The sequence below is a fragment of the Galleria mellonella genome, unplaced genomic scaffold, assembly GCF_026898425.1.
Source record: "Galleria mellonella isolate WM207_F2 unplaced genomic scaffold, CSIRO_AGI_GalMel_v1 utg332, whole genome shotgun sequence".
Taxonomy (NCBI): Eukaryota; Metazoa; Arthropoda; class Insecta; order Lepidoptera; family Pyralidae; genus Galleria; species Galleria mellonella.
In genome coordinates this window covers 726625-746046 of record NW_026442080.1, presented here as the reverse complement: position 1 = coordinate 746046, position 19422 = coordinate 726625, and the positions used below count along the sequence as shown (strand labels likewise).

The 19422-nt window shown below is 35.4% G+C and overlaps 2 protein-coding genes across 2 annotated transcripts in view; one reads left to right on the top strand and one right to left on the bottom strand.

The window, feature by feature from the left end:
* The first annotated feature begins 3043 nt into the window (after window positions 1-3043).
* On the top strand, window positions 3044-5103 carry LOC113509424 (uncharacterized). The gene has a single exon (XM_052896769.1). It carries the CDS (start codon window positions 3311-3313, stop codon window positions 3788-3790), a length of 480 nt encoding a protein of 159 aa, XP_052752729.1. The 5' UTR covers window positions 3044-3310; the 3' UTR covers window positions 3791-5103.
* A 1823-nt stretch (window positions 5104-6926) lies between these two features.
* LOC113516547 (ATP-dependent RNA helicase DHX30-like) overlaps window positions 6927-19422 on the bottom strand; it is a 30027-nt gene continuing 17531 nt past the window's right edge. The window contains exons 12-21 of the mRNA XM_052896762.1: window positions 19083-19237; window positions 18253-18416; window positions 17150-17230; window positions 16126-16335; window positions 14810-14998; window positions 13875-14039; window positions 12020-12221; window positions 11224-11419; window positions 10804-10874; window positions 6927-8479 (exon numbers count right to left, since the gene is read on the bottom strand). Coding sequence (XP_052752722.1) covers window positions 8263-8479; window positions 10804-10874; window positions 11224-11419; window positions 12020-12221; window positions 13875-14039; window positions 14810-14998; window positions 16126-16335; window positions 17150-17230; window positions 18253-18416; window positions 19083-19237 — 1650 coding nt within the window. The 3' untranslated portion in view covers window positions 6927-8262. The remainder of the gene's footprint in view (window positions 8480-10803; window positions 10875-11223; window positions 11420-12019; window positions 12222-13874; window positions 14040-14809; window positions 14999-16125; window positions 16336-17149; window positions 17231-18252; window positions 18417-19082; window positions 19238-19422) is intronic.

Genomic DNA, 19422 nt, shown 5'->3' with positions numbered 1-19422 from the left:
GAAACTAACTGTACATACATACATCTGTGGGTGGAGAAAGGATCGTTAGTAATAGGAATTAGCAATTCTATTGCTAGCAATATACCCTGTCAGATTGACCTATGCAGTTCCCACAGAAAACCATCGTGATTAAATCTTTTTAAAATTCGTCACGATGGGCTAAATGACCTGCTTTTTTTTATACAACTTAGAATGGCAAACAAGCTGACGGTCCACCTGATGGAAAGTGGTAACCATCGCCTATAGACACGAGCAGTACCATGGACATAACATAACAATGGACATAACAAACATAAAAAAATACAGTTTTTTTTTATTAATGATAATGGAATGGTAACCCCGCCTGCGCTATCGGTATACATTGGCAGGGCACTGAGAGATGATAGGTGAGTATGAAGCAGGTCAGTTAGCCCACCGTGACGTATTTAACAATAAATCAATCACGATGGTTTCTAGGGGGAACCACGAGGAGGTCGACCTGATATATGTAGTATATTGCTAGCAATGGGGCTACTAATCCCCATTACTAACAATTCCTTCTCCCCTCCGATTCAAAGTTATTTATAGTTTGTCGACCCATATTACTTTGTTGAAAATGTTCAATTTTCCTGGTAGAACGAATGTCTTCTTGAAGAGTTTGAAGGGATGACAGATTTTGATTCCATCCTGTAGGCATATATAAAAAAACTCAAGACTGAACTAAAAACTCAGCTAAATATATAAAACTCAATATTGGACAATGTGGCACTTAAAACATTTTACCTATCCAGCGTCTATAAGATATCACTAACTGGGTATTTTATGCTAATGGCCTTTTTTTAGAGTTTGCTGTTTTATAAAGTAATATGTAGGTATCTATCTTTTTATTTAGTTTGAATACTGCTTTATCCAGACAAAATTAACCGAAAACACACACGTTTTCATAGAATTTCGACCGCAGACAACACTTGTATAAACAGTCTTTTTTTTTTATTTAGTAACTGATAATGGAATGGTAACCCCATCTGTGCTATTGGTATATGTGAGAAGATAGGTGAGGATGGAAACAGGTCAGTTAACCCATCATAACGAATTCAACAAGAATTAACTGTGATAGTTACTAGAGAACCACGAGAAATCCTAATTGCATCCTCACGTATTATTTGTTACTGGTGCTCAGCCAGCGTATCTCAATAGCGTAGGCGGGTTACCATTCCATTTTACCCACAAAAAAAAAAGGAATGGATAATATTGAGCGTTTTATATGTGGACCGGTTGTCGCTGTTAATTCATTTGAGATATGATAGAGGTTTACTCGACATAATCCTTTAATCTAGGGTTTAGGGATTAAACCAAAGATTTTGGAATTGTTTTAGGATTAAACCGTATCGGCATTTAAGAACAAGGAATAACATTGACATTCATTTATAATTTGGTCTTAGAATTCGTAGCGTTCAGTATTGCCATTGCGTTATTTTTGTAACATTTTGCGTTACTTTTGTCTCTATAGAGTTACTCCCGCGTTACATAAAAAAAAATGTTACAGATAGATAAATACCTACTCTTTCTTATTCCCTCCAAAAAATTATAATAGTAAACTTATTATCAATACAAACGATTACAAGAAATTATCACAGTGAGAAAACAATGGACAGCCTTATTGCTAAAAGCGATCTCTTCCAGGCATTGCAGGCATTTCCAGGCAGTTTGATCGGAGGCATGTTGAAAATTCTATCTATTCAAAATATGAAAATGTAATACATGTAATAATGTAAATATATATCCCTATTCATTATATATATCATCATTTCAGCCATTATCCGTCCACTGATGGACGTAGGCCTTGCCCATAGACTCATAAGAAACAGTCCTGAACCACCGGCTACTTTTTATAACTTATTTCTTTAAGATCATCTGCTGCGCGAATAGATATGATGATACTATATGATGTTTAAATAAATGATACAAATGATACTTATAGACAAATGTGCTTATGCAAGTACTCAGTATTGACATGAGTTAAACCCGAAAGAACGTGGCTGAGCGTCTTTCTGGGATGGCAATATGCTAGATAGATACCCTAAATGCTATTCTTCAGAATGCTCTTTCCCCTAATCATCTGATCCTATATTGCACATATAAAAACTTCGGTTTCTCCGAAGAGAACACAGAATTGTTGCACGAAAGTCTTAATTTTAACTTAAGGGTTGTAAAGGACTTATAAGGACCTTTTGTGTAACTCTTTATTTTCCCATATGGTTTCCTCTTGAGAGGTGCCTTGTACTTCGGATTTTTGTCAATCCTCTTTGGCGAAAGTAAGAGAGGTGAATCCATTGTCACATTATACGACCACTTTATGCATACTTTCTTCTTTTTTCTTTAGAAAATATACCCTGAGGCTGTCAATCATACAGTTGTGCATTGGCTTAATGCTGAATTAGTCCAGATTATTAGTTTTTCGCGGGATGTATAGCCTTATGACTGATAACTTTGGGTAATGTTTATTATGGAGGATCATATTTGTGCTGCGTTTTTGATCCCAAGGTCTATTTAAGACAATCTAATTATGCCAAAAGTGTAAAGGAGTATGGGTATAACCCAGCTGTTATAAGCTCGAATTTTCAATTCAATTCAATTCAATTTATTTTATTCGTTACAATATTTATTCAGGACTGACAAGGAACTTTTAGTATTCTTGTTACTTGCGCAAAAAAATCCTCCTAGATAGACACTGATATTGCCTAGACACCGGTATGTTTCAGCCTCGGAGAGGATTTTAATATTAGAGGGATTATCATCATTATTTTCTACATTCTCGGCTTTTCGCCTGTGTTATAATTATTAAGACAGATTTATTTATCTTATAATGGTATATTTATTAGTAACTCACTTTTTCAGTTTGTCTCATCACTTAATTTTTTAAATATAAATGAATGATATTGATAACAATTTGCATTGATTAATGTGAATATTTGTGATATTGATATGTGATGAAACGGAGATATGTAAGTGTTCATAAAAAATGCAGTCCTGTGTAACATTTGAATATCGGTATTCGGTATTGGCAACACTGGCAATGTCAATCAATTAAAACTACATCAAGTTTTAAAATTCTCCATAGTCTGCAATTATCATTTATAAATCATTACACTAGTAGAAAGACTTAAAATATTCTTTCAGAATTCACAGTGCAAAACTAGACGAAGTGATTATATATATAAACGCATTTAAACAAAACAACAAATTTGGAAAGAAAAAATATTGAACTTACAAACAAAAACAGAAACTAGGAGAAAACAGGGTAGGTGTAGTAGAACAAAAAGTTTAGAAAATGCGACCAAAGAACTTACCTAAATATATAGAAATATATAATTTACCGTTTCACGACGATGAAAACGTAGACGAATTGGTGCAAAAAGTGGCAGAGAAATTAAATCTACAAACAGATGGCATAAAAAACTCGCGTCGCCTTAAAGGCAGAGAAGACCGGGTTGGAAATATAGAAGTGGTGCTAAATGGGAAAAATATTCAAGAGCAATGGATTGCAATGGCTAAAAACACCTCGATCACTGTTACAGATATTATGCCAGAAGAAAATAATAAAAAGGTGGTGTATGTTAGGGAAAAAATGTCCTTACTGAATAAGGCAATTTTATGGCATGCAAAACAAGAATTAAAAATTAAACATAACTATAAGTACGTGTGGTTTAAAAAAGGCGTTGTCAAGGCTTGCAAAGAGGACAATGGAAAAGTCTATTATCTGAAGACACTGGAGGATGTATATAGATTGTCACAAAAAACCACTGTGTAGCTACTTACTCAGTATTTATAACCTATTCAGTATTTTGTATTTCATTAATTGTAAGTACACCAAATTACATTGTGTGATGAAATTCACAAACTTATAATAAATCACTTCTTAGAATATATAGATATATATTAAATAAGCCTTCTATGCATGTGTTCAATATTAGTAAATAAGGAAATGAGTATTTCTTATATAATAAAAGTGTTTAAGTAAGGATTAATAAATAAGGATAGATTGATTCTATAACTCAATATTGTTCACTATTTCATTGCATTTATATTTTTTCTTATGACTAGTGTAGTTTTGGAATGTAAATATCTGCTGAGAAGAAGCTACAAGAAACTCAGCAGTTACTTTTGTTTTTTTAAATTAATATGTTACATATTGTTTATACTATATGTTAATTTAGAATTTAATAAACTATATTATAGAAATATATATTACCTTATAGTTTGATCACCGAGACTGCTAGAATAACAACAATTATGAGACTCGAACGCAAGACTGATTTAAGACTGTTATTTAAATATTACACTTAGATTAATTTAAATTAAATATAAATTATTAAAGTATTACATTATCTCACAGAATAGTTAATACTACCTACATATATATTTTTCTACTAACCTTGTTTTAAATAACTTTCAAATCACTTGTTTTATATTTTAATGAAATCAGAATATCAACAGAATGTTGATAACACATATAATATGTTGATATCACATTTGTTATAAAATATGTGATATTTCATGACATCATTTCATTAAATTAAAAATAAAGCCTTATATTGATACCATCATGTCAATATATGTACTTTTATATACCCATCCTATTATATTATTGAATTTGGGCATTTTTGGTTATGTTTTTTTTGGCATTTTTGGTTATGTTTTTTGGGCATTTTTGGTTATATTTTTTCATATATTGTATTTTATTAACAGTGCATTTACATTTTGTTTAATGTATAGTTTATGATAAATTTGCATTTGCTGATCTAAAATGTCATTGATTTTGGCAAAAAGATGGTGACATTCATCATTTTTAATTTTATAGATAGGGTATTCAAGTTTTGTCAACTTGTAATCACATTTCGACCGACTTCATTAAGAGAAAAAAACAAGAATTTTCCCATACTGGTACTTGGCGTGAATTTACTGGGTACAAAGGAATAACACCTGAGTCCTCAGGAATGGCAACACATGGGAGGTATCATGGGCAAAACAGTATACTCTGTTATTTCCATGGTACTGCTCATGTCTATAGACGACGGTTACCACTTTCCATCAGGTGGGCCGTCAGCTTGTTTGCCATTATAAGTTGTATAAAAAAAAATAAAAGAACCTACATTTCATGCACACAATGTTATACTAAGTGTTGATTGTGTAATATTTCTATTATGTAGATATTACCTAAATAATATGTACCATACTCTATTCACAGCCTAATTGTTTTTTAAGTGGCTATGCCATTATTGATAAGTTTTGATTGATGTAGTTTAATGTCTTGTAATTTTACCTATATCATCGATATGATGGTAGCGGTACACGGTAAAGCCATAAGACTTATGATTTGTTCCTTTTATAACATTGTATTTTGTTCTTAATAAAAGTATATTAATCAATTTTTTTTTATTTTAAAAATTAAGCGGTAATTCCACAAACCTTTTTAGTATACCAGCGAGGACACCATTGAGAGAAGATGAAAATAGAAGGGTCTGCTATAAAAAGTAATTTCGAATTTACGGTCTCAATTTTCGTGTTTTTGTTCATACTGAATTTGGCCCAGTAAATAGAGTTTAACATTTAATTTGTCATAAATACTACTACAAATGTCCAAGGGAACGATCCTTTAACATTTTTAACTCATCTTTGCATAACTTTTTTTTAAATGGTTAAAAAAATAAATTTGACAGCTATGTTTTTTTTTCTGCAATGGACATTAAAAAGGTAATTTGTTCTTTTATATAATTTTTGGGCATTCAGTTATGATGGAAATTTCCACCATTATGCAAAGAAGGGTTAATATGTTGAAACAGAGTGTATTATGCAATTTTAACATCAAATTTGTGTTTCTTTTGAAATTTCGATTTCGAAAATTCGGAAGACATTACATAGTAGACCTTCAGGAACCGCGTGGAGGTCGACCTGGTAGGGTATATGGATAGTAATGGAGACTAACCTCCCAGTTACTAACAATCCCCCCCCCCCCCAAATCGGTCTTGTTCGTAGAAGAATTTGCGTTAGTCCTTATCAAGGTCGGACGGCGGCGCGACAGAGGATACTAAACAATAGGTTTGCAACAACATTATTTTCCTCTATTAAAAAAGTATCCCATATACCTATTTCATTTAATAAATACAAGAATAAATATGGGTTTTGTATGAATGGGCAGTGGGTACTACTGACAGAAGCAGGTACCTAATGTTTTTTTTTTCAAACCATACACCAAAATCTAAGCCAAGTAAATTTTTTTATTCAACTTAGAATGGTAAACAAGCCGACGGTCCATCTGATGGAAAGCGGTAATCGTCGCCTATAGACATGAGCAGTACCATAGATATAACAGAGTATATTGTTTCGTTCATGATACCCCCATGCGTTGTCATTCCTGAAGACTCGGTATTATTCCTCTGTACCCTGTAAATTCACCACCTATTGCGGATATCCATACATAAGTCTCTTGTTTCCTACATTTATAACTCTTGCCTCCTTTTTTAGATAGAAGATTGTTTATTTAATCATAAATCTTTGGTCTAGGCTTCCTTCGATATATGACCTACACTAATTTACTTTCCATTCTGTGTAATTTATGAGGATACCTTTAATTTTATGTAATTTAGCAGTCCACCTGATTGAAAGTGATAACCATCACCAACAGATATGAATTGCACTATTTTCATCACAGAATAATAGTGATATTATGCCCATGGTACCTCTCATGCGTTGCCATTTCTGAGGACTACTATGTTATGGCTTCCGTTCCCTGCAATTTCTATTTTTTTTTATACCACTGAGGTGGCAAACAATACCAGGGGTATTACGCGCGTTGCTGACCTTATCCCTCCCCCCCTCTCTGAAGAGTCCTATGCTGTAGTCTATATATATAACCATGTAATTTCTGTTTGTAAATAAAACTTACTTTTTTTTAAATAGACATTATTTTATTTTTTAAATATTCACAGATTACATATTCTGATTGTTTTGTTATGTATTATTATAATCATTCTATATTCTAGTCATGGTATAGATTGGAATCGATAAATAATTTTTTGCATGCTCAGACACTGCTGTGTGGTCTGGCTACAGAATAGGCCATCCCATCCTTTCCTGTAGGTGTCGTAAGAGACGACTAAGGGAACTTAATAGTCGAGGGATGGGCAGCAGCGGCTTTCTTAAAACATCACCAAGCCAACTACTGCCAAAACCCCCCAATAGAGGGAGACTTATGTTCAATAGTTAATGGCTGATTATGAGGATGACGCTCATGCCAACGGTTATAACGCTTTAAACAGTATAAAAACGAAATTTAAATCAAATATGTGCCTAAATATGTCTAAATCTCTGTTTTTTTTTTTTTTTTTTTTTTTTTATAATATTTTAAGGGCTTTTACCTTCTTCAGGTATATCAGTCCTATTGTACCCTGAACTGATTTCTCCATATTATTAAAATAAATTGACAATAATAGATTGTAAATGTCTATAATGAAAGAGTAAATTTGCTGTGTGTACGTAATAAACATTCTAGTCGTCCAATTTCTTAATATAGTAGAAACAAGAAATTAAAACAAAATTGTGATTTTTCTGATGAAAGTTTCTTATTATATTGTAAAATATATAATTTAAACCATAATTTAATATGTTCGCTCTTTGTATCAAACATTTTTTGTTGTCAATTGTCAATGTGGTCAATAAAGTATACATAAATAACATAAATGTATGTTTAATGGATGATGATTGATGATGATGATTTTCCAATAATAAATAAATAACAGGTAAGTATATATACAAACAACGTGAGCATTTTTGATCAATTGTCATATTATATCATACCTTTATATTATTCTCAATTTCGTGTATAATACAGTATATATCATATATGTGTAAGTATATTTGTTATTCATATATATTTATTCGTTTATATATGTAATTTTAGTATGTATGTATATCAATAATTACTAGTACCGCATTCAAGTATTCTGACACTTCCCTATGGTTGACTGGGAGAGAATGCTTTTAGCATTAAGTCCGCCATGTACACATATTTGTACTAATGAATAAATAAATAAAAAAAAAAATACCATATATTCATATAAAAATAAGTTATCCATCGGTATGTTTATTGAAAAATGTATCTTTCGACAGCTCTATTTAACGGGACTCGAACCCTATTCCCTTCGTAGTACTATTACTTTATGTACTCTACTATAGTGTAACTGTACAATTATTAAACTATTTTTCTAAATTGTAAATCTAAATTTAACTAAATTCTTCTATACTCTCTTCTCTATTCTTCCCTTCGATATATTCTCTATGGGCCTCGATTAATAACCTTCCTATGGCTTTGATAAGTCTGACTTTAAACCTAGACACGTTTACGGTTTCTTCATATTCTATATTCCCAAGATCCCTGTCGATGTAATACTGAAATGTTGCCCAGAGCATTTCCTTTGCCTTCACGATATGGTCAGCTTGACTGAAAAACAAAAATAAAATTTACAACTCCACTACGTGTGTTATAGCATAGTGCAGATGTCAAGTTAATATATATATATATATATATATATATATATATATATATATATATATATATATATATATATATATATATATATATATATATATATATATATGTCAAGTTAATATAGAAAAAAAAAGCAGTAAATAATACTAGCTTTTACCTACGACTGTGATGACTTCGTCCACGTTATTAAGAATGAAATTAAACGTATTTTATTCGTAAAAACACAACTGTAGTTAATTTTAAACTTTCGCGTTTTTTTTTTTAAATACATAACTGGGGCTTAATGCGATGATAAAAGTTTTACAGGTATATAGTCTACATACCTGCTTCTTTATTGCTGACATTTCAACGTGGATTGCACCACGTCGTGGTCACGACAGAACTGTACTATATATCTCTAAAAGCTTTTTCAGCGTGTTAAGCCCTGTTATTTAAAAACATAACAGTATTTTCTTAAGTAAATAGTAACCTATATTCTTCATCATCCAACATAGTACGTGTGTATCAAATTTAGAAACAATTCGTTAAGCCATTCAGGTGCTAAGAAGCATCAAAACTATTTTTATATTTAGAATATTAGTAAGAAATATCCTTTAACAGACTTAATTAGACCGTTTTTGATTTTATATTAAAAAGCAACATAGATATAATTTTCTTAAATTAGGGGTTTTTTTTTTTAAATGGGAGATAACGGAATGATGACTCCACCTGTGCTATCGGTATACGCGGACGTGTCACCACTGAGAGATGATAGGTGGGGATAATAGCAAGTCAGTTAGCCACTCATGACGAATTCCATAAGATTTTACCAAGATGGTTTCTACGAGGAATCGCATGCAGGTTAACCTGATAATATTACATACATACATACATACAAAGTGAATGTGAGAAAGACTCTGTTTTCCGCGCTTAGCCTCTCATTTGGGCCGTTATGCATATGAGTCGTGGCTAGTGCAGCCAACCTAGCTCCGCCCAGAAGCGCAGAAGCTTCCTGGGTTCTTCACAGGCCTCACGGAGCGACCTCACCGTTCCGAGGATTATATACATACATATCTGTCACGCCTGTGTCCCATTAGGGTAGGCAGAAACAATGGAACGCCAAATGCTTCGATTCAAACAAACATCTTTCGCTTCTTCCACATTCATCAATATTTTCATACACGCTCGCCGGTTACGGGTACTTTTAATTTGGCCCTTCTTCAGCACGTCGCCTATTTGGTCAACACGTCCGTCTGGGGCGGCCCCTACCGACATCTCCATTCATTCTTGCTCGATAAATCGCTTTCGTAATTCTTCTTTCATCCATCCTCTCCAAATGATCAAACCAACGCAACATTCCTTTTTCGATTTTTGTCACTACATCGTCTAATTTTTGTCACTACATCGTCGTGATAATATTACCATGATGATATTACCATTACTAACAATTTCCCCCATGAATTATTATGCAACCGTATTCTGTAATTTGCCACATCTTACCATACAAATCAAAACAGTAGCAAACAGCTGCTTTAAGGCAGTGACAAAAATTGGACTGCAGAAGTCCATTTTTGTCACTGCCTTGAAGCAGTCCCAAGTGTAGTGGGGGGAAAATGGATTGTTAGTAATGCGGATTAGCGACTCCGTTGCTAGCAATTTAAGTACCCAGTCGACCTCCACGCGGTTCTGCTTGTTGGTTAATTTTTGATAATTTCCTCACGATAGGCTAACGATCGAATCAGCAATGAGGAGGTCCTGCTTAGGGTTAAGGAAAAAAGACAAATTATTAGAACTATTGAGGACAGAAGGGGAAAAATGTTGGGACACTTGATACGACACGATGAACTTATGAACATTATAATAGAAGGAAGGAGGGTAAGAGGGAGACCGAGACATCAGGCAGATCAAGGAAGGAGTTGGTGTCGTGTCGTATCAAGAGGTGAGGAGACTCGCTAAAAATCGTAGTGAGTGGCAAGAGCTCCACCGACAAGAGCGCAGCTCTTAAATAGGATAGATAGATAGGCTAGCAGATCAGCTTTCATCATCACCTATCATCACTGATGTCCCGTTTGAGTATACTGATAGCATAGGTGGGGCACCACATTCCATTATAATCCATCAGTCTCTCCCTGGTGAAGTTATCTCCCTGGTAAAGTTCTTTCTTAGCCATGTGGTCTCAGCATAGAATGGACCACTCCTTCCTTTCCCGTGGATATCTTAATGGTTGAGAGATGGACAGCAGCGTCCCTCAAAAACGTCACCAAGACCTAGTTGTGGTTACGAAATATAATAGTTACCTGGTAGGTACGTGGACTTGCAGCTGGTGTCTCGGTAAACTGACTACAGTCACGTCCTCTTTGTTGTTTACCTGAAAATAATAATATTTCTTTACCAGAGGGAGACTTTGTATAAAAGTCGTTTGTTTAGGTACCTCTGTCCAATTCGTGTTTCAACCGTGAAGCAGTTGTGTTTGCATGGCTGTGTTTCGGTTTGAAGGGTGGGATATGGCGTGAATTTACTGGGTACAGAGGAATAACACCTGAGTCCTCAGGAATGGCAACGCATGGGGGTATCATGGGCGAAACAGTATACTCTGTTATGTCCATGGTACTCCTCATGTCTATAGGCGACGGTTACCACTTACCATCAGGTGGGCCGTCAGCTTGTTTGCCATTCTATGTTGTATAAAAAAAAACAAATTCACGTAGGATACTAACCAATTCCTTTTTCAAATCTCCCTTGCAGAACAACAGCGCTGTATGCGGGGTCACCAACGATGTTTTGTGTACCACCAAAGCTCGCCTCTCTACAGAGTGGTAGCCACCGAAGTAAGCTAACAGCTGAGGTTTGTTTGTGCGTTTGGTTATTCCATAGTTAACGCTGTCACTACTGATGTGGGCGTGGTCGCCTTTGCTGTATGGAAAGAATTTAGAAAGGCGTTAATTAAATATATGTATGAGCGTTAATTAACTTTATATATGTGTATGTAGGGCATTTAAACTCAAAATTTTTTGCTACACCAGAAATATCGTTTGTGACTTATCACGGGCTATTAATATAGGATTAATTTTCATTATTATTTTTTGTCGTGTGTCAGCTTGTTTTCCATTTTAAAAACATGACTGTCTTGTCAAAAAACTAATTTAAAAAAAAAAGTTATTAATATAATAATTGTACACAGTTATATAGGAGTTCCAGAGATATTTCCTCCCACGAACACTCAGGTTGTGGAATGAGCACTCTGCCGAGGTTTTCCCAAGAGCCTACAGCATGGGGTTCTTCAAAAGGGGGGTAAAGAAGTTTCTTCAGGGTCGGCAACGCACGCGTAATACCTCTGGTATTGCAGGTGTTCATAGGCTACGGTAACCACTTACCATCAATTGGGCTGTATGCTTGTTTGCCACCTCAGTGGTATAAAAAAAAAGTTACGGTAGAGTAAACAAACTCACATACATATATGAATCCTGAAAACATTGCACTTGAAAATCATATAAAAAAAACATAATTATTTACCTGGTACATAAACTGACAGTAGTTTTCAGTTTTCCTTTAGTTCGTACATGTTTTTTCGTTGTCAACAGCGAATTCGTTCCTGATAATATTATGCCCACCAACATTTCGTCCACGTACGAGAAACGACTCAACTCGTTTGGGTCAGGATTTGGTCCTACGACACCGGATTTTAGTAGTTGCTCTAGATGCAGGTTTGATAGCGCTGTCAAAACATAACAATGCTTAATATCTACATATTTTTTTATTCAACTTAGAATGGCAAACATGCTGACGGCCCACCTGATGGAAAGCGGTAATCGTCGCCTATATACATGAGCAGTATCATGGACATAACATACTGTTTCGCCCATGATACCCCCCATGCGTTGTCATTCCTGAGGACGCAGGTGTTATTTCTCTGTACCCTGTAAATTTACTGCCATATCTCACCTTTTAAACCGAAACATAGCAGGGGTAAGGGATTGTTAGTAATGCAGACCACCAGTCCCATTGCTAGCAATATATCCTGTCAGGTCGACTTCCACGTGGTTCTCCCTGGAAACTATCGTGCTGAATTCCAGATGTATTCATCGCAATGTGCTAACTGACCTGCCATTTCATTTTCACCTATCATCCTTCATGCGAACACAACTGCTTCACGGTAGAAACACGAAGGAGATAGAGGTGAAGGAGATAGAAGGAGATAAACGACTTTTGTGCAGTCTCCCTCTGGTATACACATAACAATCACAATTTTCTATTAAATAATTACAATACGTCTCTCTTAAAATATCGTCAAAAGCCAAACTGCGGTTGTCAACTCGCCTGTCAAATGTGGTAAGTACTGGCAAAACCCCCCCTTATGGGAGAGGCTATGTTCAGCAGTGGACAGCTAATGACTGATACAACAACCTTCTATGGGATATTACTATAATACAATTAAACTAATATTATAAAGAGGAAATTAAATTTTCTTTATGTTTCTTTGTATTACTATGTATGTAAAAATGTACTATCTATGATTCATGCGAAGCCGGAGTGAGTGGTTAGTATTTAATACAATGCTGTAATTTTTGTTATAATTTTTACAAAATTTCGTTATCTTTTGAACCAACTTCTAAAAGGCGGTTTTCAATTCGGTTATATTTTTTTTATTTTGTTAGATAGATAGATGATTTATTTACATTAATTACAGCACACAAATTACAATACAAACATACACATAATACACAGTAAAAGAGATAAAAGAATTAAAAACAAAAAGCAAAATATATAAAACAACAATTTCCTTTTTCTTCTTTCATGTGTCTGCCATAGTAATACAAAATAGTCACAACTCAAGTTTATTTCTTTGCTCTCAAAAGAGCAAAACACTGATATTCTGTTGTGGCCAAATGGCCAAGGCCATATGTTGTTTATTACCTCATAATTTTGTCAGTTATAAATCGTTTAGGAAAATTCTTTTTTTATCTCAAAGTATATATACTTAGATTGTTCTTAAAGTAATTTTATCGAAATCGGTTCAGTAGTTTGATTTTTAAATCAAATTAATTGGCTTCGACATAATTGATTTTTTTTTGTAGGAGACAATCTTTATTCATTAATATTATTTTATCATTTCAGCCGTTAACTGTCCACTGCTGGACATAAACCTTCCCCATAAAAAGTTTTTCCAGTAGTTGCCACATTTAGCAGGCGGGTTGGCGACCGCAGTTAGGCTTTTAGAGATGTTTTAAGAGGGACGTTGCTGTCCATCCCTCGCCCTCGCTTCCTCGCCTCTTACGACATCTACGGGAAAGGTAAGGGCGACCTATTCTGTGCCGAGGCAGACAAGGTGAATTATTAAGTTTTATTGAAATATAATTCATATACATACATTGGACATATTTCAATCTGTCCTTCCTCAGGCCATACTTGTCGCACCACTCGTCCACTCCCCTCCATCCATTTTCCATCACTTTATATTCGAACTCGTCTTGAATATTGTGTAGCACTGCGTGGTCGGACGTTTGGTTGAACTTGGATTTAATTTCGCGGATTTCTGTTGAGTGAAAGATTTTTTTATACCACTGAGGTGGCAAACATGCGTACGTTCCACCCGATAGATTTTTTTTTTAATGGGTGATAATGAAATGGTAAACCCCGTCTGCGCTATCGGTATACACTGGCGGGACACCAATGAGAGATTACTTAGCCCATCGTGAGGAATTCAACAAGAATTATTCACGATGGTTTCCAGGGGGAACTACTTGCAATTCGATAATGTATAATGAAGAAACCTCTTTTTTGAGGGGGGAAGGGATTATTAGTAATGCGGAGTATCAGTCCCATTGTTAGCAATGGTCCTCCTTCTCAAGTTGATTTCTATGGGGTCCTTCCTGGAAACCACCGTGCTGAATTCCAGGTATATTCATCACGATGGGCTAAGTGACCTGCCTTTTCATCCTTCACTGGCGCCCGTCATCGTATACCGTTAGCGCAGGCGGGGTTACCATTCCATTGACATCTATTAAAAAAAAAAGCTGGTCAAAGATCCAATGGCGAAGGTAGACTAAGATATATAGGTAGATAGATAGATATATAAATTATTTGCATCACTTACAGCACACAAATAACGTTAAATATTGGTACAAATTAAAAAAAAAAAAAAAGAAAAAATAACAAAACATATACAAAAAAAGTACATAAAAGAGGTAACATATTTTTTCATGCGTGTGCCATAGTAACACAAAATGGTCACAACACAGTTTATTGCTTTGCCCTCAAAAGAGCAAAACACTGATATTCTGTTGTGGGCAATGTATTTCTGACCTTCCCTCCTGTCGGCGGCGTTCCTGAACAGCTCGACGTTTTCGGCGCAGTGCGTGAGAATGTTGGCGGCGGCCACCAGGCAGCCCGCCACCGCCGCGTGCAGCAGGCTGCAGCCCAGTCTTGGGTGCAGGCTCAGGCTCGACAGCAAACTGCCCAGCCGGGTCACGTGCTCGGACGGTGTGAGGGCACCTGTAGTATAGTTAGCAATAGTTAACTTTACAAAATCGCGGTTTTACATATATTTAAACTTAATTATCATCATATATACAGCCCGTGTGGTCCCGGCATAGAATAGGCCACCCCTTCCTTTCCCGTGGGTGTCGTAAGAGTCGACTAAGGGACAGCGAGGGATAGGCAGCAGCATCCCTCTTAAAACATCTCCAAAGTCTAACTGCGGTTGCCAATCCGACTGCCAGGCGTTGCAACTATTGGCAAAACTCCCCAAGGTCCCCCTTGGGGGGTTTGCACAGGCTTATGTTCAGCAGTGGACAGTTAAAGGCTGATATGATGATTACCATATAAATTTTTTAACCAACTTGAAAAAGAAGAAAGTTATGAAATTAATTTAATTTTTTTTATTTGAACCGACACCTATATTGTTAGTACTTGAATATATTATATCATACTAGTGATCCGGTCCGGTTTTGCACGGGTAGATAAGAGTTCTCGAAAATAACATATAGCTCATGTTACTGGCTGATAATGTAGCTTTCTATATTTTTTTTTGATGGGTGAAAATGGTATGGTAACCCCGCCTGCGCTAACGGGATACACTGGCGGAGCACCAGTGAAGGGCGATAGGTGAGAATGAAAACAGGCCAGTTAGCCCATCATGATGAATTCATCAGGAATTTACCATGATAGTTTCCAGGGGGAACTGCGAGGAGGTCGACCTGGTTGGGTATATTGCTAGCAATGGGATTCTCAGTCTCCATTACTAAAAATCCCTTTCCCCCCATCTTTCTATATATTGAAAGAATTTTTCAAAAAATCGATTATTTATTAACCAAATAGGCGACGTGCTGAAGAAGGGCCAAATTAAAAGTACCCGTAACCAGCGAGCGTGTATGAAAAGATTGATGAATGTGGAAGAAGCGAAAGAGGTTTGTTTGAATCGAAGCATTTGGCGTTCTATTGTTTCTGCCTACACTAATGGGAGACAGGCGTGACGATTAAGTAGTTTTTAGATTATCCATTATAAACAAATATTCAAATGATTTCTCTTTATGATATAGATTCCTTTCTTCTGTTCTCTGTCTTCCTTCTTCTTCTCCGTTCTCCCATTCACAGTTGCGTAACAAAATTTTTCAACTTACCTAAATCAACGAGATCCCTGACGGCATATTGAATCGCCTTCTTGCTCGGAGGTTCGGGCAGTTGCGAGAGGAAATCTTCGACCTTATCATCTGGGGCGTACGTCTTACAATCCAGCACCGTTTGTTCTAAAGGTATTCGTAGTATTTCGGGCATGGTGTGTAGAGCTAACTCGGCCTCTTTTTCTTTGGTATAAAGTCTGTAGCAGTAACCTGAGGCATAGACAATTGTAATTTTGAGTATTTTTTTTTTAATGCAACTTAGAATGGCAAACAAGCTAACAGCCCATCTGATGGAAAGTGATAACCGTCGCCTATAGACATAAACAGTACCATGGACATAACAGCGTATACTGTTTCGCCCATGATACCCCCCATGCGTTGCCATTCCTGAGGACTCAGGTGTTATTCCTCTGTAGCCTGTAATTTCACTGCCATATCCAACCCTTCAAACCGACACAGCCATACAAACACAACTGCTTCACGGTAGAAACGCGAATGGGGACGAATCTAGAAGCCTCTATATAAAAATTAAAATATCTCGCAAACTAATAAATATTAGAGTATTTTGTTATTTTCTTCTCTATGTATCACTAAAGACCAATATTCCCCTTCACTGCTCTGCTCCTATTGATCGTAGCGCGATGAAAAGTATACTATAACCTGGCCAGGAGTATGAAGAATAATTGTACCAAGTTTCGTTAAAATCCGTCAAGTAGTTTTTGTTTCTATAACGAACATACAGACAGACAGAAAAAAAATTACTGATTGCATTTTGGCATCAGTATCGATCACTAATCACCCCCTGATAGTTATTTTGGAAATATATTTCATGTACAGAATTGACCTGTCTACAGATTTATTATAAGTATAGTATTATAGAATTTTCAAAAAATATAGTACAAAAGGCGGTCTTATTGCTAAGCAATATCTTTCAGACAATCTTTGGGTACTTAGGGATGCTTCATGTAGTTATTTATGGACGCGAGCGAAGTCACGGAACTTAGCTAATTATGTATAAACTTACCAGACTGTACCCTCCCCGCGCGGCCGCTCCTTTGCTTGGCGCTAGCTCTCGACACCCACACTGTTTCTAAACTTTCTGTGCCTGCAATAAAAGTATTATAAGATGAGCATATACCAGAGGGAGACTGTACAAAAGTCGATTGCGTGGGTACCTCTGTCCCATTCGTGTTTCAACCGTGAAGCAGTTGAGTTTGCATGGCTGTGTTTCGGTTTGAAGGGTGGGATATGGCGTGAATGAATGTACAGGGTACAGAGGAATAACACCTGAGTCCTCGGGAAAGGCAACGCATGGGGGGTATCATGGACGAAACAGTATACTCTGTTATGTCCATGGTACTGCTCATGTCTATAGGCGACGGTTACCACTTTCCATCAGGTGGGCCGTCAGCTTGTTTGCCATTCTATGTTGATTTAAAAAAAAAAGAGCAAGCATACGGTCCACCTTATGGAAAGTGGTAACTATCACCTATGCAGTCATACAATGTACATATAAGGAAGATCGAGAACAAAGAAACGGGTACTAATGGCCCCATTGCTAGCAATATCATATCAGGTCTACCTCCAGGTTCACTTTGGGAACCATTATAGTTAAACCTTGAGAATTGGTTACGATGGATCGGCTGATCTCACCTATTATATATTATATTAAATTAAAATTAAATTATAATTAAAATAAATTATATTATATTAAAATTTGACGTTCATAAGCGGCTAAAATGTCCTACATGAATAAATGATTTTTGAATTTTGAATTTTGAATTTTATACTGGTGCTCCATATTTCTTGAAGTCGATTTATTAAAAAAAAAAAAATACAGCCTAATTTCATAAAAAGATAAATCAAAAACCAAAAAGTGAAAAATAACGTGCGTATAGTGTTTAAAAAATTATCCTCTAATTTCTCACCACTGAGGAGTTGTGTTTTTCATCATCAGCAAATATTTAACGAAACACAGCCATGCAAACAACTGCTTCACGGTTAAAACACGAATGGAACATATATAACAACTTTTCCTTTTTGAAGTCGGTTAAAAATAGGTTTGTATGACGTTTTATTTCATATGAATAAGGGGGTAACAAGAAAAAGAAGAAATATAAATCATACCCGTGCCTTCCCGAATCCTATTCTCCTTATGGGCCCCACTATCCACCACGTACACCACATCCGGTATGGTGATCGAAGTCTCCGCTATGTTGGTAGCTAGCACCACCTTGCGGATCCCTGGCGGCGGTTTCGCGAACATCTTTGTTTGATCTGTGGTTGATAATCTGCAATTACGTGTATGCATGTATATGCTTTCAAACCATATATATATATATATATATATATATATATATACAATAAATAACTGAAATGTCAAATCTTAAAATCATTAAACTAAATTTCTAATGTAGATAGTATATTAATTTATTTTTGTTAGATATGTGAGTAGTATTATTTATATTATTCCCGTTTTTATCTTATATATTTATCACTGTTTTATATATTATTTTTATATATTTATACATAACATCTCTTGCACACGTGTGTCCGTGAGTTACGTATTTAGGGCCTACTGAAAATCAGTGTCGTAGCTTCAGATTTGAAACTGCGACATATGCTGAGTTAGGTCCCTTGCACAAACACTGCTACATTCATTTTGTTTTTTTTTATATGTTTTTCTTTTTATTCTAAATTCAATGTAAAATAGTAATGTTATTATATAATTGTGAAATCTTCATTATTATGTTGTTTTTTTATATGTAACAAGTATAATTTATATATTTTTTTTTAAATCGCGATTGTATCTATTATTTAAATGAAAAGTGTGTTTAGTGTATGTGTAAATAAATAAATAATAACAAAAAAAAATATTATCAAAATCGGTTCAGTAATTTTAAATTAAAAAGTTTTTTTTTTATGAAACAAAATTTTAAATCATTATAACAACCTACCTGGAATGTACAGGCAGTATCATATGGGTACTAGACTGTCCGTAATACCCGTCTAGTATCTGTTTGGTCAGCTTTATCTCAGCCCAGCCGGGGAGAAACACTAGTATTGCTCCATCACCTTGTGTCTTGTCGACCGATCTTATTACTTCTGCCACCTGAAATAAGGTTTAGTTTAGCATACCAGACGTACATACAGAATACATATGTCTACATACTAGAACATGTAGATGTCTGACTATTTTAAAACGTGTGTAAAACTGATATTATAATACAGTATAACTCTCTATAGTTATAGTTTTTTTTTTATACAACTTAAAATGGCAACCAAGCTGACGGCCCA